Below are 20,982 nucleotides of genomic sequence, written 5' to 3' on the forward strand. Positions count from 1 at the left end.
TTTGCCTTAATTACCTGCTGCACCTGCAAACCAACTGCTAGTGATCCTTGCATAAGGACACCCAGGTCCCTCTGCACAGCAGCATGCTCCAATTTTTTACCATTTAAACAATAGTCCATTTTGCAGTTATTCCTATCCAAATGGATGACCTCACATTTACCAACATTGTACTCCATCTGCCAGACACTCGTCCACTCACTTAGGCTATCTATATTCCTTTGCAGACTTTCAGCGTCCTCTGTGCACTTTGCTCTGCCACTCATCATGGTGTCAGCTGTGAATTTTGACACACTGCACGGTCCCCAACTCCAAATCATCAATGTAAATCGTAAACAATTGCAGTCCCAACACTGATCCCTGAGGCACATCACTAGTCACTGATCGCCAACCAGAAAAACACCCATTTACCCACACTCTTTTCTTTCTGTTAGTTAACCAATCCTCTATCCATTTCATTACCCGTAACACCGCACACCTTTATCTCATGCAGCAGCCTTTGGTGCGGCACCTTGTCAAATGTTTTCTGGAAATCCAAATACATCACATCCACAGGTTCCACACTGTCCACTGAGCATGTAATGTTCTCAAAAAATACCACCATCTTAGTCAAACATGACCTGTCTTTCATGAACCCATGCTGCATTTTTCCAATGGGACAATTTCTATCCAGATGTCTCACTATTTCTTCCTTGATAGATTCAAGCATTTTCCCGACCACATAATGCATTTGCTATTTTCCCCACCATCTGTTTTAGTACCCTGCGATGCATTCCATCAGGGCCAGGATACTTGTCTGCCTTTAACCCATTAGTTTGCCCAACATACCTCTTTTGTGATAATGGTAGTTTCTAGGTCCTCCCTGCCATAGTCGCCTTGTCATCAGTGATCTGGCAGCTATGTTCCCTGCCAGGTGTGCCTAGAATGGGAGAATGCGATATCTCCCTGAAACATAAAAGCTTTCCTTACCTGGTGGAGAGGACCAGAGTGTGTTTGAACTCATTTCATCGTATTTTGCTTTGTTTAAGTTTTCTTTGAGATTCTGCTCATTTTTAAGAAGCCACATTTGAAGTTATCCCTTTGTTGATCTGGTCTATTTTGTTAAGATGCATGTTGCAAGATGCAGAATTTCACTGGCATTTCAATCTCTGAGCTTTTCCCTCGCATGCCAGCGCTCCACAGTCTCAGTCACCTTGCAGAAATGTCCCTCCTCATTTTAGCAAAGAACAGAAGGTTTTCCTGTGTCAGCAGCTGCTGCACCCCTTGGAGGGAGAATAGGGAGAGGGAAAAGGTGAGAGAAGAAGGGAAAGGGAGAGAGGGAGTGAGAGGTGGAGGTGGGAACCAATTGTGGTTTTGAGTGGTTAGAAAAAACAAATTGTGCAAATTTATGGTTTCTGAAATTGATAATTTTCAGCAAACTGAGCAGTGGATGTTCGGTGAATTATCAACCTGGTAGATTGTGTTCAGGAACGGGTGAATAATCATCTCATTGAATGAAAATGAATGTTCACTTACTCCTCTTCCTGTAAGTTTGTAAATCCCTGGTGTGGTTCCTTGATGGGGTGAGGTTCCTCAATTAACTCCTGCTGATGTTGGAACAGAGTCTGATCAATGAAAAGTAATATTGTCCCACACAATTGGTCAGAGCAGTGGAGAATGGGAAAAGTGAATGGGGAAGATTGAAGAGAGAGGGAGGGAGTCAGTCACAAGGTGTTTGGAAGGAAAGGAGGGAGGAACTCCTTGGTGCCATGGACACCAATGGATCTTGGCACAAGGACAATGAAAAGATGAGGCTTTATCAATTTCCGTTTAAAACTTTCCTCTTTGAACTGTTCTCTCTCTCTCTCCGCCTGAACTGTTACCTGTTTCTTTCTCTTATTTTTCTGTTCTGTTTTTGTCTCATATTTTCTGGATTTTGTTTTGTGTCAGTCAGTGACCAGAATGAGACTGAGCTTCCTCGCTGTTTAAGGGAGGGTGATTGACACCGAGATCCATCAATCAGAGAAGGGGAAGCATCGAAGCCCCGGCCTTGGTGTTAACGGATGTGCACGGACCATCATGTCCAGCACTATGCATGCGCATGACCAGAGTGCCCTACAAGCTTGCACCGACCATGCTGTCTGAACTTAAAAAAAACTGCTCTTCTGGGGGCCATATACCTCTATCCCCATCCTATTCATGTATTTGTCAAGACGCACAAAGAACAAAAAATTACAGCGCAGGAACAGGCCCTTCGACCCTCCAAGACTGCACCGGCCATGCTGCCCGACTTAACTAAAACCCCCTACGCTTCCGGGGACTATATCCCTCTATTCCCATCTCATTCATGGATTTATCAAGACGCCCCTTAAAAGTCACTACCGTATCCGCTTCCACTACCTCCCCCAGCAACGAGTTCCACGCAACCACCACTCTGTGTAAAACATCTGCCTCGTACATCTCTCTCAAACCTTGCCCCTCGCACCTTAAACCTATGCCCCCTCGTAATTGACTCTTCCACACATGGAAAAAGCTTCTGACTATCCACTCTGTCCATGCCTCTTATAATCTTGTAGACTTCTATCAGGTCTCCCCTCAACGTCCATCACTCCAGTGAGAACAAATCAAGTTTCTCCAACCTCTCTTCATAGCTAATGCCCTCCATACCAGGCAACATGCTGGTATATCTTTTCTGTTCCCTCTCCAAAGCCTCCACATCCTCTGGTAGTGTGGCGACCAGAATTGAACACGATATTCCGAGTGCAGCCTCACTCGGGTTCTGTAAAGCGTCAACATGACTTGCCAATTTTTAAACTCAATACCCTGGCTGATGAAGGCAAGCATGCCATATGCCTTCAGGACTACCTTCTCCACTTGCATTGCCACTTTGTGACCTGTGTACCTGTACACGCAGATCCCTTTGCCTATCAATACTCCTCATGGTTCTGCCATTTATTGTATATTTCCTATCTGTGTTAGACCTTCCAAAATGCATTACCTCACATTTGTCCGGATTAACCTCCATCTGCCATCTCTCTGCCCAAGTCTCCAACTGATCTATATCCTGCTGTATCCTCTGATGGTCCTCATCCCTATCCGCAAATCCACCTACCTTTGTGTCATCCGCAAACTTACTCATCACTCCAGTTACAATTTCCTCCAAATCATTTATAAATTACAAACAGCAAAGGTCCCAGCACTGATCCCTGAGGAACACCACTTGTCACAGCCCTCCATTCAGAAACGCACCTTTCCACTGCTACCCTCTGTCTTCTTTGACCAAGCCAGTTTTGTATCCACCTTGCCAGCTCACCTCTGATCACATGCAACTTCACCTTCTGCACCAATCTGCCATGAGGGACCTTGTCCAAGGCCTTACTGAAGTCTATGTCGACAACATCCACTGCCCTCCCCTCATCAATCATCTTCATCACTTCCTCGAAAAACTCGATCAAGTTCGTGAGACACGACCTCCCCTTCACAAAACCATGTTGCCTGCACTAATATGTCCACTTATTTCCAAGTGGAATAAATCCTGTCTCGAAGAATCCTCTCCAATAATTTCCCTACCACTCATGTAAGGCTCACTGGCCTGTAATTACCTGGATTATTCTTGCTACCCTTCTTAAACAAAGGAGAAACATTGGCTATTCTCCAATCCTCTGGGACCTCCCCTGTAGCCATTGAGGATACAAAGATATCTCTCAAGGCCCCAGCAATTTCCTCTCTTGCTTCTCTCAGTATTCTGGGGTATATCCCATCAGGCCCTGGGGACTTGTCTACCTTAATGTTTCTCAAGAACCCCAATACCACCTCCTCTTTGATCTCAACATGACTCAAACTATCTACACATCCTTTCCCAGACTCATCATCCACCAAGTCCTTCTCTTTGGTGAATAAACCTTGAAAGTCACTGTCGTATCCACTTCAACTCCATCCCCTGGTAGCGAGTTCCAGGCACCCACCACCTGTGCAAAAAAACTTGCCTCGTACATTTCTTTTAAACCCAGCCCCTCGCACCTAAAACCCATAGCCCCTAGTAACTGATTCTTCCACCCTGGGGAAAAAGCTTCTGACGCAGCATCAACACTGAATATATCTGGGCGATTGTGCTCTGAATACAGAGAGCATTATAACAGAGTATGTTTGGGTGATTATAGAATCATAGAATCCTACAGTGCAGAAGGAGGCTATTTGGCCCATCGAGTCTGCACTGACCACTATCCCACCCGGGCCCTATCCCCACAACCCCATGCATGTATCCCAGCCAGTCCCTCTGACACTAAGGGGCAATTTAGCATGGCCAATGCACCTCACCCGCACATCTTTGGATTGTGGGAGGAAACCGGAGCGCCTGGAGTAAACCCACGTGGACATGGGAAGAATGTGCAAATTCCACCCAGACGGTGACCCAAGCTGGGAATTGAACTCTGGTCCCTGGCACTGTGAGGCAGCGGTGCTAACCACTGTTGCACCGTGCAGATTCTGGTCTGAATACGGACAGCATTATTACAGATTATATCAGGGTGATTCTAGTCTGAATACAGACAGCATCAAAACTGAGTGTTTCTGGGTGATTCTAGTCTGAATAGGCACAGCATTATAACACTGAGTATACATCCTGTTACTGTTACATTTTTCAAACACACGCTGTTTCTGTACATCTATCCTCAGCTCGGAGAGCAAATAGCCAATTTCCACTTTTCACCCAAAATGTGAACAGACCCGGGACAGAAACATGGGGAAAGTAGTGAAATATCAGACGGTGTGTAACCCGGGGAGGATGGAGTCAGTGACATCAGACAGTGTGTAACCCGGGGAGGATGGAGTCAGTGAGATCAGACAGTGTGTAACCCGGGGAGGATGGAGTCAGTGAGATCAGACAGTGTGTAACCCGGGGAGGATGGAATCAGTGAGACCAGATAGTGTTTAACCCGGGGAGGATGGAGTCAGTGAGATCAGACATTATGTGACCCTGGGTAGATGGAGCCAGTGAGATCAGAAAGTTTGTTAACTAGGCAAGATGTAGTGATTGAGCTCAGACAGTGCCCAACCCGAGGAGGGTAGAGCTCATCGTTATCATTCAGACAGACACAATCCCAGGTTGAGGGTTCAAAATATCGGAATCTTCCTCACCATGTGGACTTGCGTTGGAGGGATGTTGCAAGGAGCAATCACTTAGAGCTGTCAGTTGCTTCTGTTCACACACATTCGCAGTTCTTGCTTCATTTGAGGCATTTAGGATTCCATGGAACACTTTTACGGGAAGTTCTCCTTGACTACACACATTTTCTGAAAAGCATGGAACTTAATTTTTGCAGTTCTGCCCCCTGTTTCCGATCTCGGTGCACCCACAGTAGATGAAGCGAAGGGGGGAGTGGTGGAAGTGAAGATGGGGAGGATGTGCGGTAACAGGAGGGAAGCCCCTCCCGTTCCTGCTTTGGCCTTGTAGGCTATTACTGGCTCCAGGAAGACCAGATTCGATAGGGTTCTCCTTCAGATAATTTACTCATTTTCTGTGGCCAGGTTTACTGCTGGTTTCCCTGGAAGGGGAGCGTGCCATGTCCACCGGCACGAGCGAGAAATTCCTTCCCTGGAGGGCATTGCAAGGTCTGGGATAGAGATTGAATCTCTTTACAGAGATTGTGTTTTGAAGTTTCAATTTTCTCCTGATAGTCTACCTACTTGATGCCATATCCCAAGGTAAGTAGTACAAGGAAGGACACCCAGAAACCTCACAGAAATAATAGAAACCCCACAGTGCAGAAAGAGGCCACTCAGCCCATCGAGTTTGCACCGACAACAATCGCATCTTGGACTTATCCCCACAACCCCACGCAGTTACCCCATTAATCACTCTAACTAACACATCCCGCCACACTAAGGGACAATCTTGCATGACTAATCAACCTAAGCCACACATCTTTGGACTGTGGGAGGAAACCGGAGCAGCCTGAGGAAACCCACAATGATACGGGGAGAATGTGCAAACTCCACACAGACAGTGACCAAGCCGGGAATCGAAGGCAGGTCCTTGGAGATGTGAGACATTAGTGCTAGCCACTCTGCCACTATATCTCCCAATGCTAAACCAGTTTGTTCAGATCCATAGCTCTTAATTAAAGAAAGGGTTCCACAGGCTGGAAAATGTTTGGGATGAGTATTCCAGAGTGTAGTCTCTTGGCAGCTGAAGGCAAGGGGCCCATGTGTCGAAGAATCCAAATAAGGGCTGGTCAAACTTTCAGGAGTGCGGAAATATTGCCAACATCTAAGGCTGGACTATAATATCTGGCTGGGACGTGTGAGTCAGTGGATATATTTGAAAAGCTCGATTGAGGTTCCAGATGGTGTACAAGGATATAGGGTTAATGAGACATGGTGCAAGTTAGGATACAAGAAGCAAGTTTCAGGGCAGTTAGTAAGATCATCTTGCATGTGTAACACTTTTTTAAATTTGCTGACAAGCAATATATTTATGAGAAACAGATAGCCCACTGGTGGGACTCCAGAGAATGGGATAGGGAAGATAAACCAATGCCAGTGATATGTGCTCTGCGATTTACTGGATAAGCAAAAAGACAGGGATAATTTCCACCCAGCTGGAAGGCAGTGAAGAGGATGATCATGTGATCAACTGTGCCAAAGGCTTCAGAGACGTAGAGTCGGCTGAAGATACTTCACTGACCATTTTATTTCTGCTAGAATGTAATGTTTGACTTTGATAAGAGCTGTTTCAGTATTGTGGCATAGGTGGAAACCTAGTTAGATGTATTCAAACAAGCTCCAAGAAAGTTGTGTCTACATTTAGCAGGTAAAATTATGGTCATGTGTTTTGGAGAAAAGGGAGGCTGGACATGGGCCAGGGATTTTCAAGGGCAAATGAGATCAAGATGATTTTTTGAAGAGGCAGTACCAACAGTACCAAGGTGGTGGGGTCACCGTCAGATCTACCAGTTATATATATCTACATGGTGTTTGTGAGATTGTAAATATCAAAAGATCGTCCCCATATAAAATTTGGAAATCACGTTGCTGCTTAAAGATACAAACAAGGCATTTTCACTTCACAGTTTCCAATTAACCCTGCTGTGGATTTGTTTATTTCAGAGCACCAGAATCGAAAACACCTGTCACAAAAATGGCTGAAGGTTTCAACAGCGGAGTACATCCAATATCTTCAAAAAGATTGACATTGGACAATGGTAGGTTCAGAAAACACTCCCAAGTTTTCAACGTCCTGTTAATGAATCCAGACCTCATTCATGAACCTGCAGTTCACACAAGGAACAGAGAAGAATATAGCAGCAGCAAATTATAAACCAGTAAAGCTGATACAATGAAGTTGTGCTGAAAGCAATGTCTAGTGCATGTCGATAGGCATTGCTTACATAGACATCCAGCAGGCATTTGGACAGAGTTTCTTAAAATGTCTGTCATGCAATTGAAGGCACATTTTTGACCTCATTGTAAAATTGGTGGAAAAGCAAGGGATAGAGATGAGGTAAATGGACATTTAGGCTGACTGTCAGGATGCAACTTGCTGTGTTCCAGAAGCATCTGTGTTAGGCTCACAATTACTAACCAAATTTATTGACAGCCTCGATGATGGAATAAAAAATTGGATATATAAAACTGATTATGACACAAAGTTATTGAAACATCGTAGTCAGTACAGCTGGCAATATGCAAAGAAATATCAGTAAATTAAGTGAACTGGCACATTTGTGGCAAATAGATTAAAATGCAGGCCAATATCAGGTCCTTCACTTTCAATAAGGGATAGAACAGGGCCCTTTCCAAATGTGGAAAACCTAGAAACTTGGAAGCTCTACAGAACCTTGAGAATCCCTGAATATAGATTGTTAAAATATCGTGAAAAGGGAGCAAAAAGTAAAACAAACAATTTAATGTTGGATTTTATGTCCAGAGAACAAGAGCATGTAGGGATAGAAGTTATGTTACAAGCGAGACAAGCTCCTGAATCGACCAGTCCCGGCTGTGGCGATTGCAGTTAAAATAAAGGCAAAACCTTTCCGGAATGAAATTGGAAAATGCTTCTAAACGCAAAAACATTTCCTGCAAAAAAGGTAATTGATATTGGTAATTTAACGTGAATTGCTTCTTACTAACCAGGGGTATGAAGTGATTTGGAGGTCAGCTGGATATATGGGTTTTATTCACAAATGAGATAAATATCACGAATGTTTTCTGAAAGATAGTTGATAACATGGCTCACATGACATTTCAGTGGGTTGTTTTAAGTTTACGGGAAATTAAAACAGCCTATATAGGAACTCATTGTGTTTCATTTTTTTTCCAATTTCTGTTCACAGATCCAAACTCTAAAATCACTGAGTTCTTGACAAACTGTGAAGATGACCAACTGTTGCTGTTGACCAAATTCTACCGGGACAGACTAGAACAGGCGATTGAAGGAGTGGCGAGACTCTATCTGATGTTTACAGCATGCGATCATATTGGTGTGAAAGAAAGTCATGTAAGTCCAGGATATAGTGGGTTTAGTGATTTTGTCCATTTTCACATCGCAGACCTGATGAAATTAGAGGAAGAATAATTTGCTGAACAATAAGAAGCCATGGTCTCTCTTGCTGCTCTCCTAAAAAGACAACTGTTCCAATACAGCTACAATGCTGGCAACATGGAATACACCCAACAACGTGTAAAAAAATGTCTATCCCATTTGCCCAAAACAGGACAAATCCATATGGAAAATTTGCACCCCACAAGCCTCCTCCCACTAAGTGGCAGAGATAAAATGAGTAATTACCAGTGACTTAAAGTTGCAGATACTTTGCAGTATGGGACGGCAAAGTGGCACAGTGGTTAGCATTACTGCCTCATAGCGCTGGGAACCCGGGTTCGATTCCTGGTTTGAGTCATTTTCTACGTGGTGTCTGCATGTTCTCCACATTTTAAAGTTTATTTATTATTGTGAAAAGTAGGCTTGCATTAACTCTGCAAAGATGTGACTGTGAATATCCCCCAGTTGCCATACTCCAGCGCCTTTTCGGGAACACTGAGGGTGAATTTAGCATGGCCAATGCACCTAACCAGAGCACCCGGAAGAAACCCACGCAGACACTGGGAGACTGTGCAGATTCCACACAGTGACCCAAGCCGGAAATTGAACCAGGTCCGTGGCGCTATGAGGCAGCACTGCTAACTACTTTGGAACCGTGCTGCCGAGTTTTTGTGTGCGTTTCCGTCGGGTGTTCAGCTTTCCTCCGACAGTCTGAAAGACGTGATGGTTAGGTGCATTGACCATGTGAAATTCTCCCTTAATGTACCTGAACAGGTGCTGGAGCGTGACAACGACGGGATTTCCTCGGTCACAACATTGCATTCTTAATGCAAGCCTCTATGTAACATGAATAAATACACTTTAAGCATTTAATAACATGATAATTGAAGTTCCTTTTAGGTACTGCCAGTATCACTTGCCTCCTGATCTCATTAAACCCTTGGTCCATTCATGGACCAACACGAGTGTCTGCCTCTGACGTCACAACATTATTTGATTGAACTCTGTCATGGAACGCTAAGGCGATAGAAATGAATGGGAACTGCGCTAAATCTCTGCAATGGCTGCAGTCATACCTAGCACAATGATAGTCATGATTGTTCGAGGTCATTCATGGCAGACCCATGGCCCTGATACTAGAGTTCCTCAACGTCCTGTGTTCTCTGAAAATATCTCCAGCTGTTTCATGAGGGAAATATGATAGGATGAGGGATGAATTGGCTAAGGTCGACTGGGAGAGCAGGCTGGCAGGTAGGATAGCTGAGGAACAGTGGAGGATTTTTAAGATCCTTTTCAGTTCTCAGCAAAAATATATTCCAGCAAAAAACAAGGATTGTAAGAAAAGGGAGAACCAGCCGTGGATAACGAAGGAAATAAAGGAGAGTATTAAAATAAAAACAGCTGCGTACAGAGTGGCCAAAAATAGTGGAGAAACAAGTGATTGGGAAAAATTTAAGAAACAACAAAGAGAGACTAAGAAAGCGATAAAGAAAGGAAGGATAGACTATGAAGCTAGGCTCGCAATTAATATAAAAATGATAGTAAACGTTTTTATAAATATATAAAAAGGAATAGAGTGGCTAGAGCGAATGTTGGACCCTTGGAGGACGAGAGGGGGGAGTTAATAGTGGGAAATGAGGATATGGCTGAGTCTTTAAATAAGTTTTTTGTGTCGGTCTTCACGGTGGAGGACACAAATAGTTTGCCAAATATTAACGATAGAGGGTTGGCAGCAGGAGAAATACTTAATACGATTAATGTTACCAGAGAGGCAGTGCTGGGTAGACTAATGGGACTGAAGGTGGACAAGTCCCCGGGTCCGGATGGAATGCATCCCAGGGTATTGAAAGAAATGTCAGAGGTAATAGTGGATGCGTTAGTGATTATTTATCAAAACTCGTTGCATTCTGGGGTAGTGCCGGTTGATTGGAAAACGGCTAATGTTACGCCGCAGTTTAAAAAAGGAAGGAGACAAAAGGCGGGTAACTATAGGCCGGTCAGCTTAACGTCTGTAGTAGGGAAAATGCTGGAATCCATTACTAAAGAGGAGATAGCAGGGCATCTGGATAGAAATGGTTCGATCAATCAGACGCAGCATGGATTCATGAGGGGAAAGTCGTGCTTGACGAACATGTTGGATTTTTATGAAGATGTGACGAGGGCGGTTGATGGAGGAGAACCGGTGGATGCGGTGTTTTTGGATTTCCAAAAGGCGTTTGATAAGGTGCCCCATAAAAGGCTGCTGAAGAAGATTAGGGCACACGGAGTTGGGGGTAGTGTGTTAAAGTGGATTGGGGACTGGCTATCCGACAGGAAGCAAAGAGTCGGAATAAATGGGTGTTTTTCTGGTTGGAGGAAGGTAACTAGTGGCGTGCCGCAGGGATCGGTACTCGGGCCGCAACTGTTTACCATTTATATAGATGATCTGGAGGAGGGGACGGAGTGTAGGGTAACGAAGTTTGCAGACGACACAAAGATAAGTGGAAAAGTGAATCGTGTGGAGGACGGAGAAGATCTGCAGAGAGATTTGGACAGGCTGAGTGAGTGGGCGAGGATATGGCAAATGGAGTATAACGTTGAGAAATGCGAGGTTATACACTTTGGAGGAAATAATAACAAATGGGATTACGATCTCAATGGAAACAAATTAAAACATGCTACCGTGCAAAGGGACCTGGGGGTCCTTGTGCATGAGACGCAAAAGCCCAGTCTGCAGGTACAACAGGTGATCAAGAAGGCAAATGGGATGTTGGCCTATATTGCGAGGGGGATAGAATATAAAAGCAGGGATGTCTTGATGCACCTGTACAGGGCATTGGTGAGGCCGCAGCTGGAATACTGTGTGCAGTATTGGTCCCCTTATATGAGGAAGGATATATTGGCATTGGAGGGAGTGCAGAGAAGGTTCACCAGGTTGATACCGGAGATGAGGGGTTTGGATTATGAGGAGAGGCTGAGGAGATTGGGTTTGTACTCGTTGGAGTTTAGAAGGATGAGGGGGGATCTTATGGAGACTTATAAGATAATGCGGGGGCTGGATAGGGTGGAGGCGGAGAGATTCTTTCCACTTAGTAAGGAAGTTAAAACTAGAGGACACAGCCTCAAAATAAAGGGGGGTCGGTTTAAGACAGAGTTGAGGAGGAACTTCTTCTCCCAGAGGGTGGTGAATCTCTGGAATTCTCTGCCCACTGAGGTGGTGGAGGCTACCTCGCTGAATATGTTTAAAGCGCGGATGGATGAATTCCTGATCGGTAAGGGAATTAAGTGTTATGGGGATCAGGCGGGTAAGTGGTACTGATCCACGTCAGATCAGCCATGATCTTATTGAATGGCGGGGCAGGCTCGAGAGGCTAGATGGCCTACTCCTGCTCCTATTTCTTATGTTCTTATGACCTATCTGCTATCAATTGGTCAGAAGTGGAGGTGTTTTAGTATTGATTTTAAAATGTACAACTTAATCTGTAACTCCTCAGATATCAGAGCTGGACAATATCCAGTCTAGTAAATGGTCAGTGATATTCCTGCCACACAACTCCATCCCTGTTTGACACTAAGTCACATGACCATTGCGGAAACCCCCTTCAACAACCATGAGTTACAATTGAAAACAAACTCAACGAGAAGAGTCAGAGGCTGGGAATTTGCTGCAAGGCTCACTTCCTAAATTCCCAAAGTCTGCAAATAATCCAGAAGACAAAAATGGGCAACGTGAGGGAATACACTTCACAATCATGGATCATTGTGTCCAACATTATCTAAGCAGCTAAACACTATCTAGAATAAAGCTGCCCACTTGATTTGCATGGAATTTGTTCTTAAAAATATTTCCTCCCACGTCACAATGTCAGCATGTGCACCTCGTAAAAGATGCACTATACCAAATCACTAACACTCCCTTAACAGAACGTCCAAAGCCTATGCCTCTCCCACCTTGAAGTACAATGGGTGAAAGATAGGTCCGGTGTACCCAATAGCTACTCATCTAGCCCCTTCATCCAACTGCCTCCTTCAATAATTATTTTGTACTGAGGCATCTTCAATCACACAATCGTATAAAAATATTTTGTGTTTAAAAATTGTTTTTCATGTCGACCAAGCATCTCCAAACTCCTTGTTTTCAATGAAGTAGTTTTGAGTTGCTGTCGTTGTATTATAGGAAACATGTCAGGCAATTTTCAGACATCAAATTCCCATGGGTAACAATGTGATAATGAACATATAATGTATCTTCTTACGATGTTGATTGGGGCATAACTCTGACTCTTTTCTAAAATGGTGCTGTGCGACATTTTTCATCCACTGCAATGGGCAGATTGTACCTTGTGTAAACGTCTCATCTGAAAGACAGCACTTCCAAAAATGTAATCCTCCTCACTCTTGTGGTTGAGTGTAATCCTAACTTCTGCGTCCCAAAAAAGAAAAGATCTGATTGCAGGAGGAGGAAGGATTATCTCACTGATTCAAATCAGTATTTCGTTGTTAAATACACAATACCACATAATTTTATTCCCACGCTACTAATGATAATGAATGCAACAAGATCTTTGTAGAATTTGACAGGAAGGAAACTGGAAAATAGGAAAGAAAAGGAGACACATAGCAAGTATTGTGATCTCAAAACGATCTGCAGAGGTGAAAATAGCCAAAGGATCTGTCAGCATCTGTGAAAAGGAAACGGTTTGGGTATAATTCTGAAAAAAAAAGAAAATGGTGTTAGTGGCAGTGAGAAAAGTAGAGTGAGAGGTAACAAAGGCAGGTGGGAGAAAAGCAGCTTAAAACACAAAAGAGTTGGAATGATGGAAATGTGTCAAACAAAAACTGGAAAAGGGACACAAATGAAAATTTTGGGAACGAAAAACCCAACTGCTCCCCATTGTTGCTGTACATTGATTTCATTTCTTGCTTTCAGCATCTTGAAAACTTGCACCAACACATCCCATATTCTGCTCCGCCCGAGTGGAATTATTCCAACATTCACAAATTCTCACATTAACAATAATTGCTCAACTCTGGTAACATCCTTGTTTTGACTGCATGACAACTTAACATTGAAATGTTAAAACTGCATACAACCAGGTAAAGTTCCTTACCCCTTTCTCCTCAATCCCCAGCATCAACAAGTTGAGCTTCTCTTTCTTTAATTTATACTTTCCTGGATGTGCGTGTCACCATCCAGGCCAGGATTTATTTATTTATTCCTAATTGACGGTGTTGATGATCTGACATCATGCAATGCTGCAGCCTATGTGGGGTGTAGAAGTTAAGGTGTTAAACACGAAATCCAGAATTCATGCAATAAGGGTCCAACTGAAATCATGGATGACTTAAATTTACACGTAGATTGGACAAACCAAATTAGCAATGGTATAGTAGAGGAGGCATTCCTGGAGTGTTCTTCTTAGACAAATGCATTGAGGAGCCAACCAGCGAACAGGCTATTCTAAACCAGATACTGTGCAACGAGTAATGAAGGATTAATTCACAATCCTGTGCCGTTCCCTTGGAGAAGAGCACCTATTAAATGACAGAATGTTTCATTAAGTTCGAGAGTTAAATATTTGAATCTGAAACTAGGGCTCTGAATCTAAACAAATGAAATTAAGAGTGTATGTGAAGCGAATTATCAAGGATAGATGGTGGAACCTTACTAACGTGGTTGATGGTGGATAAGAAATGGTTTATTTTTTAAACAACGTTTTCATGAATTACAATAATGCTGACTTCCTGTCTGGCGCAAAAAAACCTGATGAAATGTGGCTCAAACGTGGCTTATTCAATAAATTAGGGATAATATTAAAACCAACGTGGAGCCATATAAAATTGGCATAGAAAGGCAGCAAGGCTGATGATGGGAAATGTTTTGAATTCAGCAAAAGACGATTAAAAAATGATCCAGCGCAGGAATTAGATTATGAGATTAAAATTGCAGACAAGTAGAAACGAACAGTAAAAGCCTCAGTAAATATGCGAAGAGAAAAAAATAAATAAAGACAATGGAGGTCCCTTCTTATCAGAAGCAAGGACATTTGCAATGGAAAATAAAGAAATGGCAGAAGAATTGAACATAAACTTTCATTCTGTCGTCACAAAAGAGGGCACAGAAAAGAAAAAAGCAACTTCCAAATATGTTAGGGAACCAAATGAATATACGGAATTGAACGAAATCTGTATTTGTAAGAAAAATGTGATGGGAATATTAATGGGTTTAAAGAGCGGCAAATCACCAGCACCTGATACTCGACATCTGAGTATTAAAGGAACTGGCTCTGAAAATATTGGATGCACTGGTGGTCATTGTCCAAAATGATATGAGCCCCTGAAGCGGTTCCTACAGAATTGAGGGTTGTAAATGTAATCCCACTATTTAATAATGTAGGAAGAGAAAAAAGAGCGTTACACACCAATTAGCCGGACATCAGTCGTGGGGAAGTTGCCAGAAAAATTTTAAAAACTGGTTCGAAAACATTAACGGGAACGAAAAAAGCCAGCATGGGTTTATAAAAGGCAAATAATGCTTTAAAAATCGACAGGACTTTTCTGAGGATGTAATTAGTAGAATAGTTAAGAGAGAACCAGTAGAAGAATCGCTTTTGTGCTTTCAGAAGGCTTTTGATATGATTCCTCATAAGTCAGTGGGCAAAATTAAAGCAGCTGGGTTAGGGGATAATTTGTTAGTGTGGATCCAAATTGATTTATACACAAGAAAAAGAGCGTGAGAATAAATGGCAGCAGTGACTTGTCCGGTACCACCGGTATCAGGGCTTCACACCCAGCCTTTCTCAAAACATATAAATGATCAGGATGAGGAAACCAAATGTAACAGTTTCAAATTTACTGATGAAACAATACTGGGTGGGATTAAGGGAATGGAGGATACAAGGAGTTGTCAAAGTGGTTTGGACAAGGTGAGTGGGTGAGCAGATGATTGAGTGGCAGATGCAGTAGAATGCCACTAAATGTAAGATTATACACTGTGGTGTGGAAAAACAGGAGAGTATTATTCAAATGGTGAAATAATCGGAAGGGTAAACAGCCAGAGGGATCTGGGTGTCCTTGTACACCAATCAGTGAAAGTGCACAGGCAGATGCCTCAAGCAACTGGGAAGGTAAATGGAATGTTGCCTTCATTGCAAAAGGACTTCTGATCATAATTAGACATGTCCATCTGCAGCTGTACAGCGCCTTGGCAAGACCACAGCTGTCGTATTGCGTGCAGGTTTGAAAGGATATATTTGCCATAGAGAAAATATAGCGGAGGCTGACACAAGAGTTGGCCGCACTGTCCGAAGAGGGGGGATTTGTTCAAGTTTGCCAGTTTCACTACAGTTCAGAAGGATGAGAGGAGATCTGATTGAAATGTATACAAGTCTAACAGCACTGGACAGACTACAGTTTTCCATGGTTGGGGAATCTAGAACCAGGGGGCACAGTCTCAGGATACGGGAGACTATTTAGGAGAGGAGGAGATTTTTTTTTACTTAAAGGGTAGTGGACCTGTGGAATTATCTGGCATTGAAGGTTCTGGAGGCCAAGTCACTGAATATATTCAAGAAAGAGATGCATTTTTAAAAGATACGGATAGAAGGCGAGAATATGGCATTGAGATAGATGCAGTAAGAAGTCTCACAACACCAGGTTAAAGTCCAACAGGTTTATTTGGTAGCAAAAACCACTAGCTACGAAAGCCATTTGCTACCAAATAAACCTGTTGAAATTTAACCTGGTGTTGAGACTTCTGACTGTGTTTACCCCAGTCCAACGCCAGCATCTCCACATCATTGTGATAGATGGTCAGCTATGATCTCAATGAATGGCGGAGCATGATCGGAGGATAAATGTTCTTCTTCTGCTCCTGGTTTCCACGTTTCTACATATGCACAGGTCACCCTTGCAGAATTCGCAGCCTCTAACCTGCACTTGTTGCCAAATTACCACCACATCCCTTCCTCAATGTAGATAACGGCGTTGACTAATAATGCATAGATCCGGGCCAATACTGTGGGCACATGCTTTCAAATAACCAGTATGGAAGAGTTTGGAAATGAAAATCAACTAATGCATCTTGAATTGAAATCTAGTTTCGGTAATGCTGACCATGAAAACATTATCCATTGATGTAAAAACCCATACCAATCAATAATGTTGTTTGTAGACTGAGATCTGCTGTCCTTGCCTGGACTACGTGTGACCCCAGCTCTAAAACAGTGTGATTACATAGAACAGAGAACATAGAAAGCCACAGCACAAACAGGCCCTTCGGCCCACAAGTTGCGCTGATCATATCCCTACCTCTAGGCCTATCTATAGCCCTCAATCCCATTAAATCCCATGTACTCATCCAGAAGTCTCTTAAAAGACCCCAACGAGTTTGCCTCCACCACCACCGACGTCAGCCGATTCCACTCACCCACCACCCTCTGAGTGAAAAACTTACCCCTGACATCTCCTCTGTACCTACCCCCCAGCACCTTAAACCTGTGTCCTCTCGTAGCAACCATTTCAGCCCTTGGAAATAGCCTCTGAGAGTCTACCCTATCCAGACCTCTCAACATCTTGTAAACCTCTATCAGGTCACCTCTCATCCTGCGTCTCTCCAGGGAGAAGAGACCAAGCTCCCTCAACCTATCCTCAAGGCATGCCCCCCAATCCAGGCAACATCCTTGTAAATCTCCTCTGCACCCTTTCAATGGCTTCAACATCTTACGTCTTGAAGAGTCTAACAGGCAACTCAGCTTTATTAAATGGCTGCAAAGTCTAAAAGTATTGAAACCGAATGATTCACCCGGAAATTACAATTACATTCCCAACCCTGTCGACCCTACAAATTTCATCATGTGGGGCCAGTGCTAAGATTCGGAAAGCTATCCCACTGACTAGTCAACCAGTTCCCTGAAACAATGAACCTCTCAACATCATACTTGCAGACTATGTCCCAAATACAACCATCATCATTGTTGGGTATGACCTGTCCCGCTGACAGGAAAGACCAACAAGACATCCAGTGGGGAACGGATTGCCCTGGATGTCCTCAACATTGAGTCTGAACTCCCTGAAGTCTCATTAATCCGGTTGGAAGCGTGGCAATGAAATTGCCTGCTGGTTTCATCCTCCCATGTCCACTATCTGATGAACAAGTGCTCCTCCATGTAACACACTGTTTGGAGGAAGCACTGAGGATGGCAAGGGCAGGAAATATACTCTGGGTGGGGACTGAAATATCCATCAACAAGTCATGCTCAGTAGCGCCACCATTGAATGAGCTAGCAACGTCCTAAAGGGCATAGCTGCTGCACTGGGTCTGCGGCAGGCGGTGAGTGAATCAACAAAAGGTTTAACTTATTTGACCTCCTCCTGATCAGGCTGTCTGTTCCAGATGCACATGGTCAAAGTTGTCGGAGTGACCAACAAACTTTCCATTAGGAGGCAAAGTCCTGACTTACCTTCAGGTGTTGTGTGGATTTACCAACGAGTTAAATGTGATAGGTTTTGTACAGATCAGTTGAGTCAAAACTGCGCAGCCATTAGACAGTGTGATCAATCAGTAGGAGCAGCAGAATTGTATTCGACCTTAACGGCCCAGCATATCATCTGCTCTGCTATTGCCAGTGTATCAGTCCTAGTGAATGAACAGTGAAGGAGGGGATGCCATTGATAGCGCCGGGGGTACCTCAACAACAGGTGTCAAACTGGTGAAGGTTCAACGCGGGAATGCTTTTACAGCAAACAGCAGAACAAGCATGAGGGAAGTGACCCGAAAACTAGTGAATCGGATCCAAAGCTCTGCATCCCTGCCGGATTCGACCATGGCTGGTGTGATTTATTAACTAACCATCTGGAGTATTAGGCGCCCCAAATATCCACGTCCTTAATGAAATATGTTTCAGTATGTCTGAACATTCCAGTACAAAAGATAAAGCTGAAACATTGGCAAACATTATTAGCCAGAAGAACGCAGGAGCTGAAAGAAAGAATTAAAGCAAAATAGTGCGGATGCTGCAATGTGAAACAAAAACTGAAAACCCCGGAAAATCTCAGCAGGTCTGACAGCACCTGTGAGGAGAGAATAGAGCCAACGTTTCGAGTCTAGATGACCCTTCATCAGAGCTCTGACGAAGGATTATCTGGGCACGAAATTTTGGCTCTATTCTCTCCCCACAGATGCTGTCAGACCTGCTGAGATTTTCCAGCCTTTTCTGTTTTAGTAGCCAGTACATGATCTATTGTGACTGTCTATTGAGGTCCCTGTCATCACAGATGTCAGTCCTTAGCTAATTCAGTTCACTCCAAATGATATCATGAAATAACCGAAATAAATGTAAACTGTAAATGCTTTGGGCCATGGCAATATTCTGGCAAGAGAAAGACGCATCAGTGATCGTAGTTATAACTTAATCTCAGATGTGGGGTGTTTGCTGACGATTGCACTATTTTCAGCACAATTTGTAACTCCACAGATGCCGAAGCAATTGGTGCACATATGCAAGAAAACCTGGACACCAGTCAGGCCTGGGCTGCGATATGCCAAGTAACGTTCGTGCTACAAAAATGCCAGGCAATTACAAATGCCATCAAAAGAGATTCCACCCCTCCCTCCTTGGCGATTGAATTTCATTACAATCATTGAATCCCCCACTATCACGATGCTGGGGGTGGGGGGGTGGTGTGTGTGTGCAGCTGACCTGAACCGGAATTGTACCAGGCACAAAATACTGGTGACGAGAGCAGGTCAGATTCTGGAGATTCTGTGGAGAGTGACTCACTTCCTCACTCCCCAAGATCTATTCATCGTCTAAAAGGCACAGTCAGAGTGTGATGGAATCGTCTCCAGTTGCCTGGATGTGCGCAGTTCCAACAACTTTCAAGACGCACGACAGCATCCCGGACAAAACAGCCACCTGATTGACACCCCATCTCACCAACATCAGCATTCACGCCCTCCACTATCGACACACATGGCAGCGGTGTTTGCCATTTACATGATACACTGCCACAACATAATAAAAAAGTGAAACCTATAGTCTCACAGTAATCTGATGTCATGTTGGGCACGGAAGTTCAGATGGAATTAATCTCATTGAAATTATTGCTGGTTCTCTGGGATTTCTCACTCTCTTTGAAAATTATTTTAAATTATAAATTTGGTTTATTCATATGTCGTTTGAATTAAGGACGGAATAAAAATGTGATCTTTATTCAGTGTTCAGAATGGATCAGGACCCAGTCCAGGGACTGCCTCCTGTCCTCAAAACACCTGGGAAATCCCTGAACAGATCCTTTCCTTCTCATTCCCAGTGCTTACCTTTCACTTGGTTTTTCAATACGCTCCTTATTATTCTTTACAGAAAGTAAATGAAATCGCAGACAGTGGGAACCTCGCGGACTGTTCCAAACTTCTCCTAAATCTGGTTATAGAGAAAGGCTCTCGGGCTCTCAGGGTGATGTGGGAATCCTTTGTGGAAATGCACCGTGGGTTACCAAAGTTGGAGAAAATACTGAGAGAATTACCGACACTTGGTACAGTAAAATCGCACAGTGAATTAAACATTGCAGATTTTTCTGATCTTGCACATAGCTGATTTCATGATTGTAATTCCTTTAATCAGGTCCTGATGCATTTGTTTACATGAACATCCCACAAGGTTTATCGGAAGTACCCAGTAACCTAAAAGGTAAGTGATGACAGTGAAGATTGCAAACTAATTATTTCACTTCTCAGAGTCTGAATAGTTAGTTGTCAGAATTTGGAAATCAGAAAATCGAAGTCTCGGAATCAGGGTTAAATATTGTTTGAATTTGTCGTCCATCCTCATCTGTTCTGCACAGGTTCAAGTTTGCAATTCATCCGACCATACACATTAGGAGCAAATGTTGACCTCTCGGTCCCTCTAAGCTGCTCCACCATTGAACAAGTCCATGGCTCATCGCATCACAACCTTCACACTGCATTCCTGTTTTTCCCAATCATCTTTCGTCTGTTGTGCTTTATATTTTTTCACTTAACCAACTCTAAATTACCAGAACCTCATTTTCTTGTTCTGTGTATTTTCCACCATAGTCCATAAATACTTTGAATGCCTGAACTTCACTGAACCGTCGCCAAGTTTGTTTTTTCAAGTTTATTCTTTAAATAGTTCAAATCCTCAGTTAACTAATCCATTTAGGGGGATTAGCGGGGGTAAATATGTGGAGTTGCGGGAAAGTGCTTGGGTGGGATGTTCTGTCGGAGAGTCGGTACAGACTCGATGGACCTGGTGGCTTCCTTCCCCACTATCAAGGCTCGCCTTGTTAACATGCTCGTAATGTCTCTGTTTTGCAATTCATAAACACCCTTCAACTTGTTCTGAAAGCCAAGTATCGAGAGCTCGGCGTGCCTTTGTGAGGGTGACCATCAAAGCTAATGCGTGCTGCTTATTGTGTTGCTGTTCTAAATTATGAATTACCTTTTTGCATTTGATCACTTTAAT

At 43.4% G+C, this 20,982-nt stretch overlaps 1 protein-coding gene across 1 annotated transcript in view; it reads left to right on the forward strand.

Annotated features, from left to right (window-relative positions):
- Positions 1 to 20,982, forward strand: part of LOC144482161 (NACHT, LRR and PYD domains-containing protein 3-like) — an 89,070-nt gene that overhangs the window by 8,167 nt on the left and 59,921 nt on the right. Inside the window, exons 2-5 of the mRNA XM_078201375.1 lie at positions 7,084 to 7,178; positions 8,310 to 8,473; positions 19,861 to 20,032; positions 20,122 to 20,187. Coding sequence (XP_078057501.1) covers positions 7,084 to 7,178; positions 8,310 to 8,473; positions 19,861 to 20,032; positions 20,122 to 20,187 — 497 coding nt within the window. The remainder of the gene's footprint in view (positions 1 to 7,083; positions 7,179 to 8,309; positions 8,474 to 19,860; positions 20,033 to 20,121; positions 20,188 to 20,982) is intronic.

Source organism: Mustelus asterias (assembly GCF_964213995.1).
Source record: "Mustelus asterias chromosome 26 unlocalized genomic scaffold, sMusAst1.hap1.1 SUPER_26_unloc_5, whole genome shotgun sequence".
Lineage (NCBI taxonomy): Eukaryota > Metazoa > Chordata > Chondrichthyes > Carcharhiniformes > Triakidae > Mustelus > Mustelus asterias.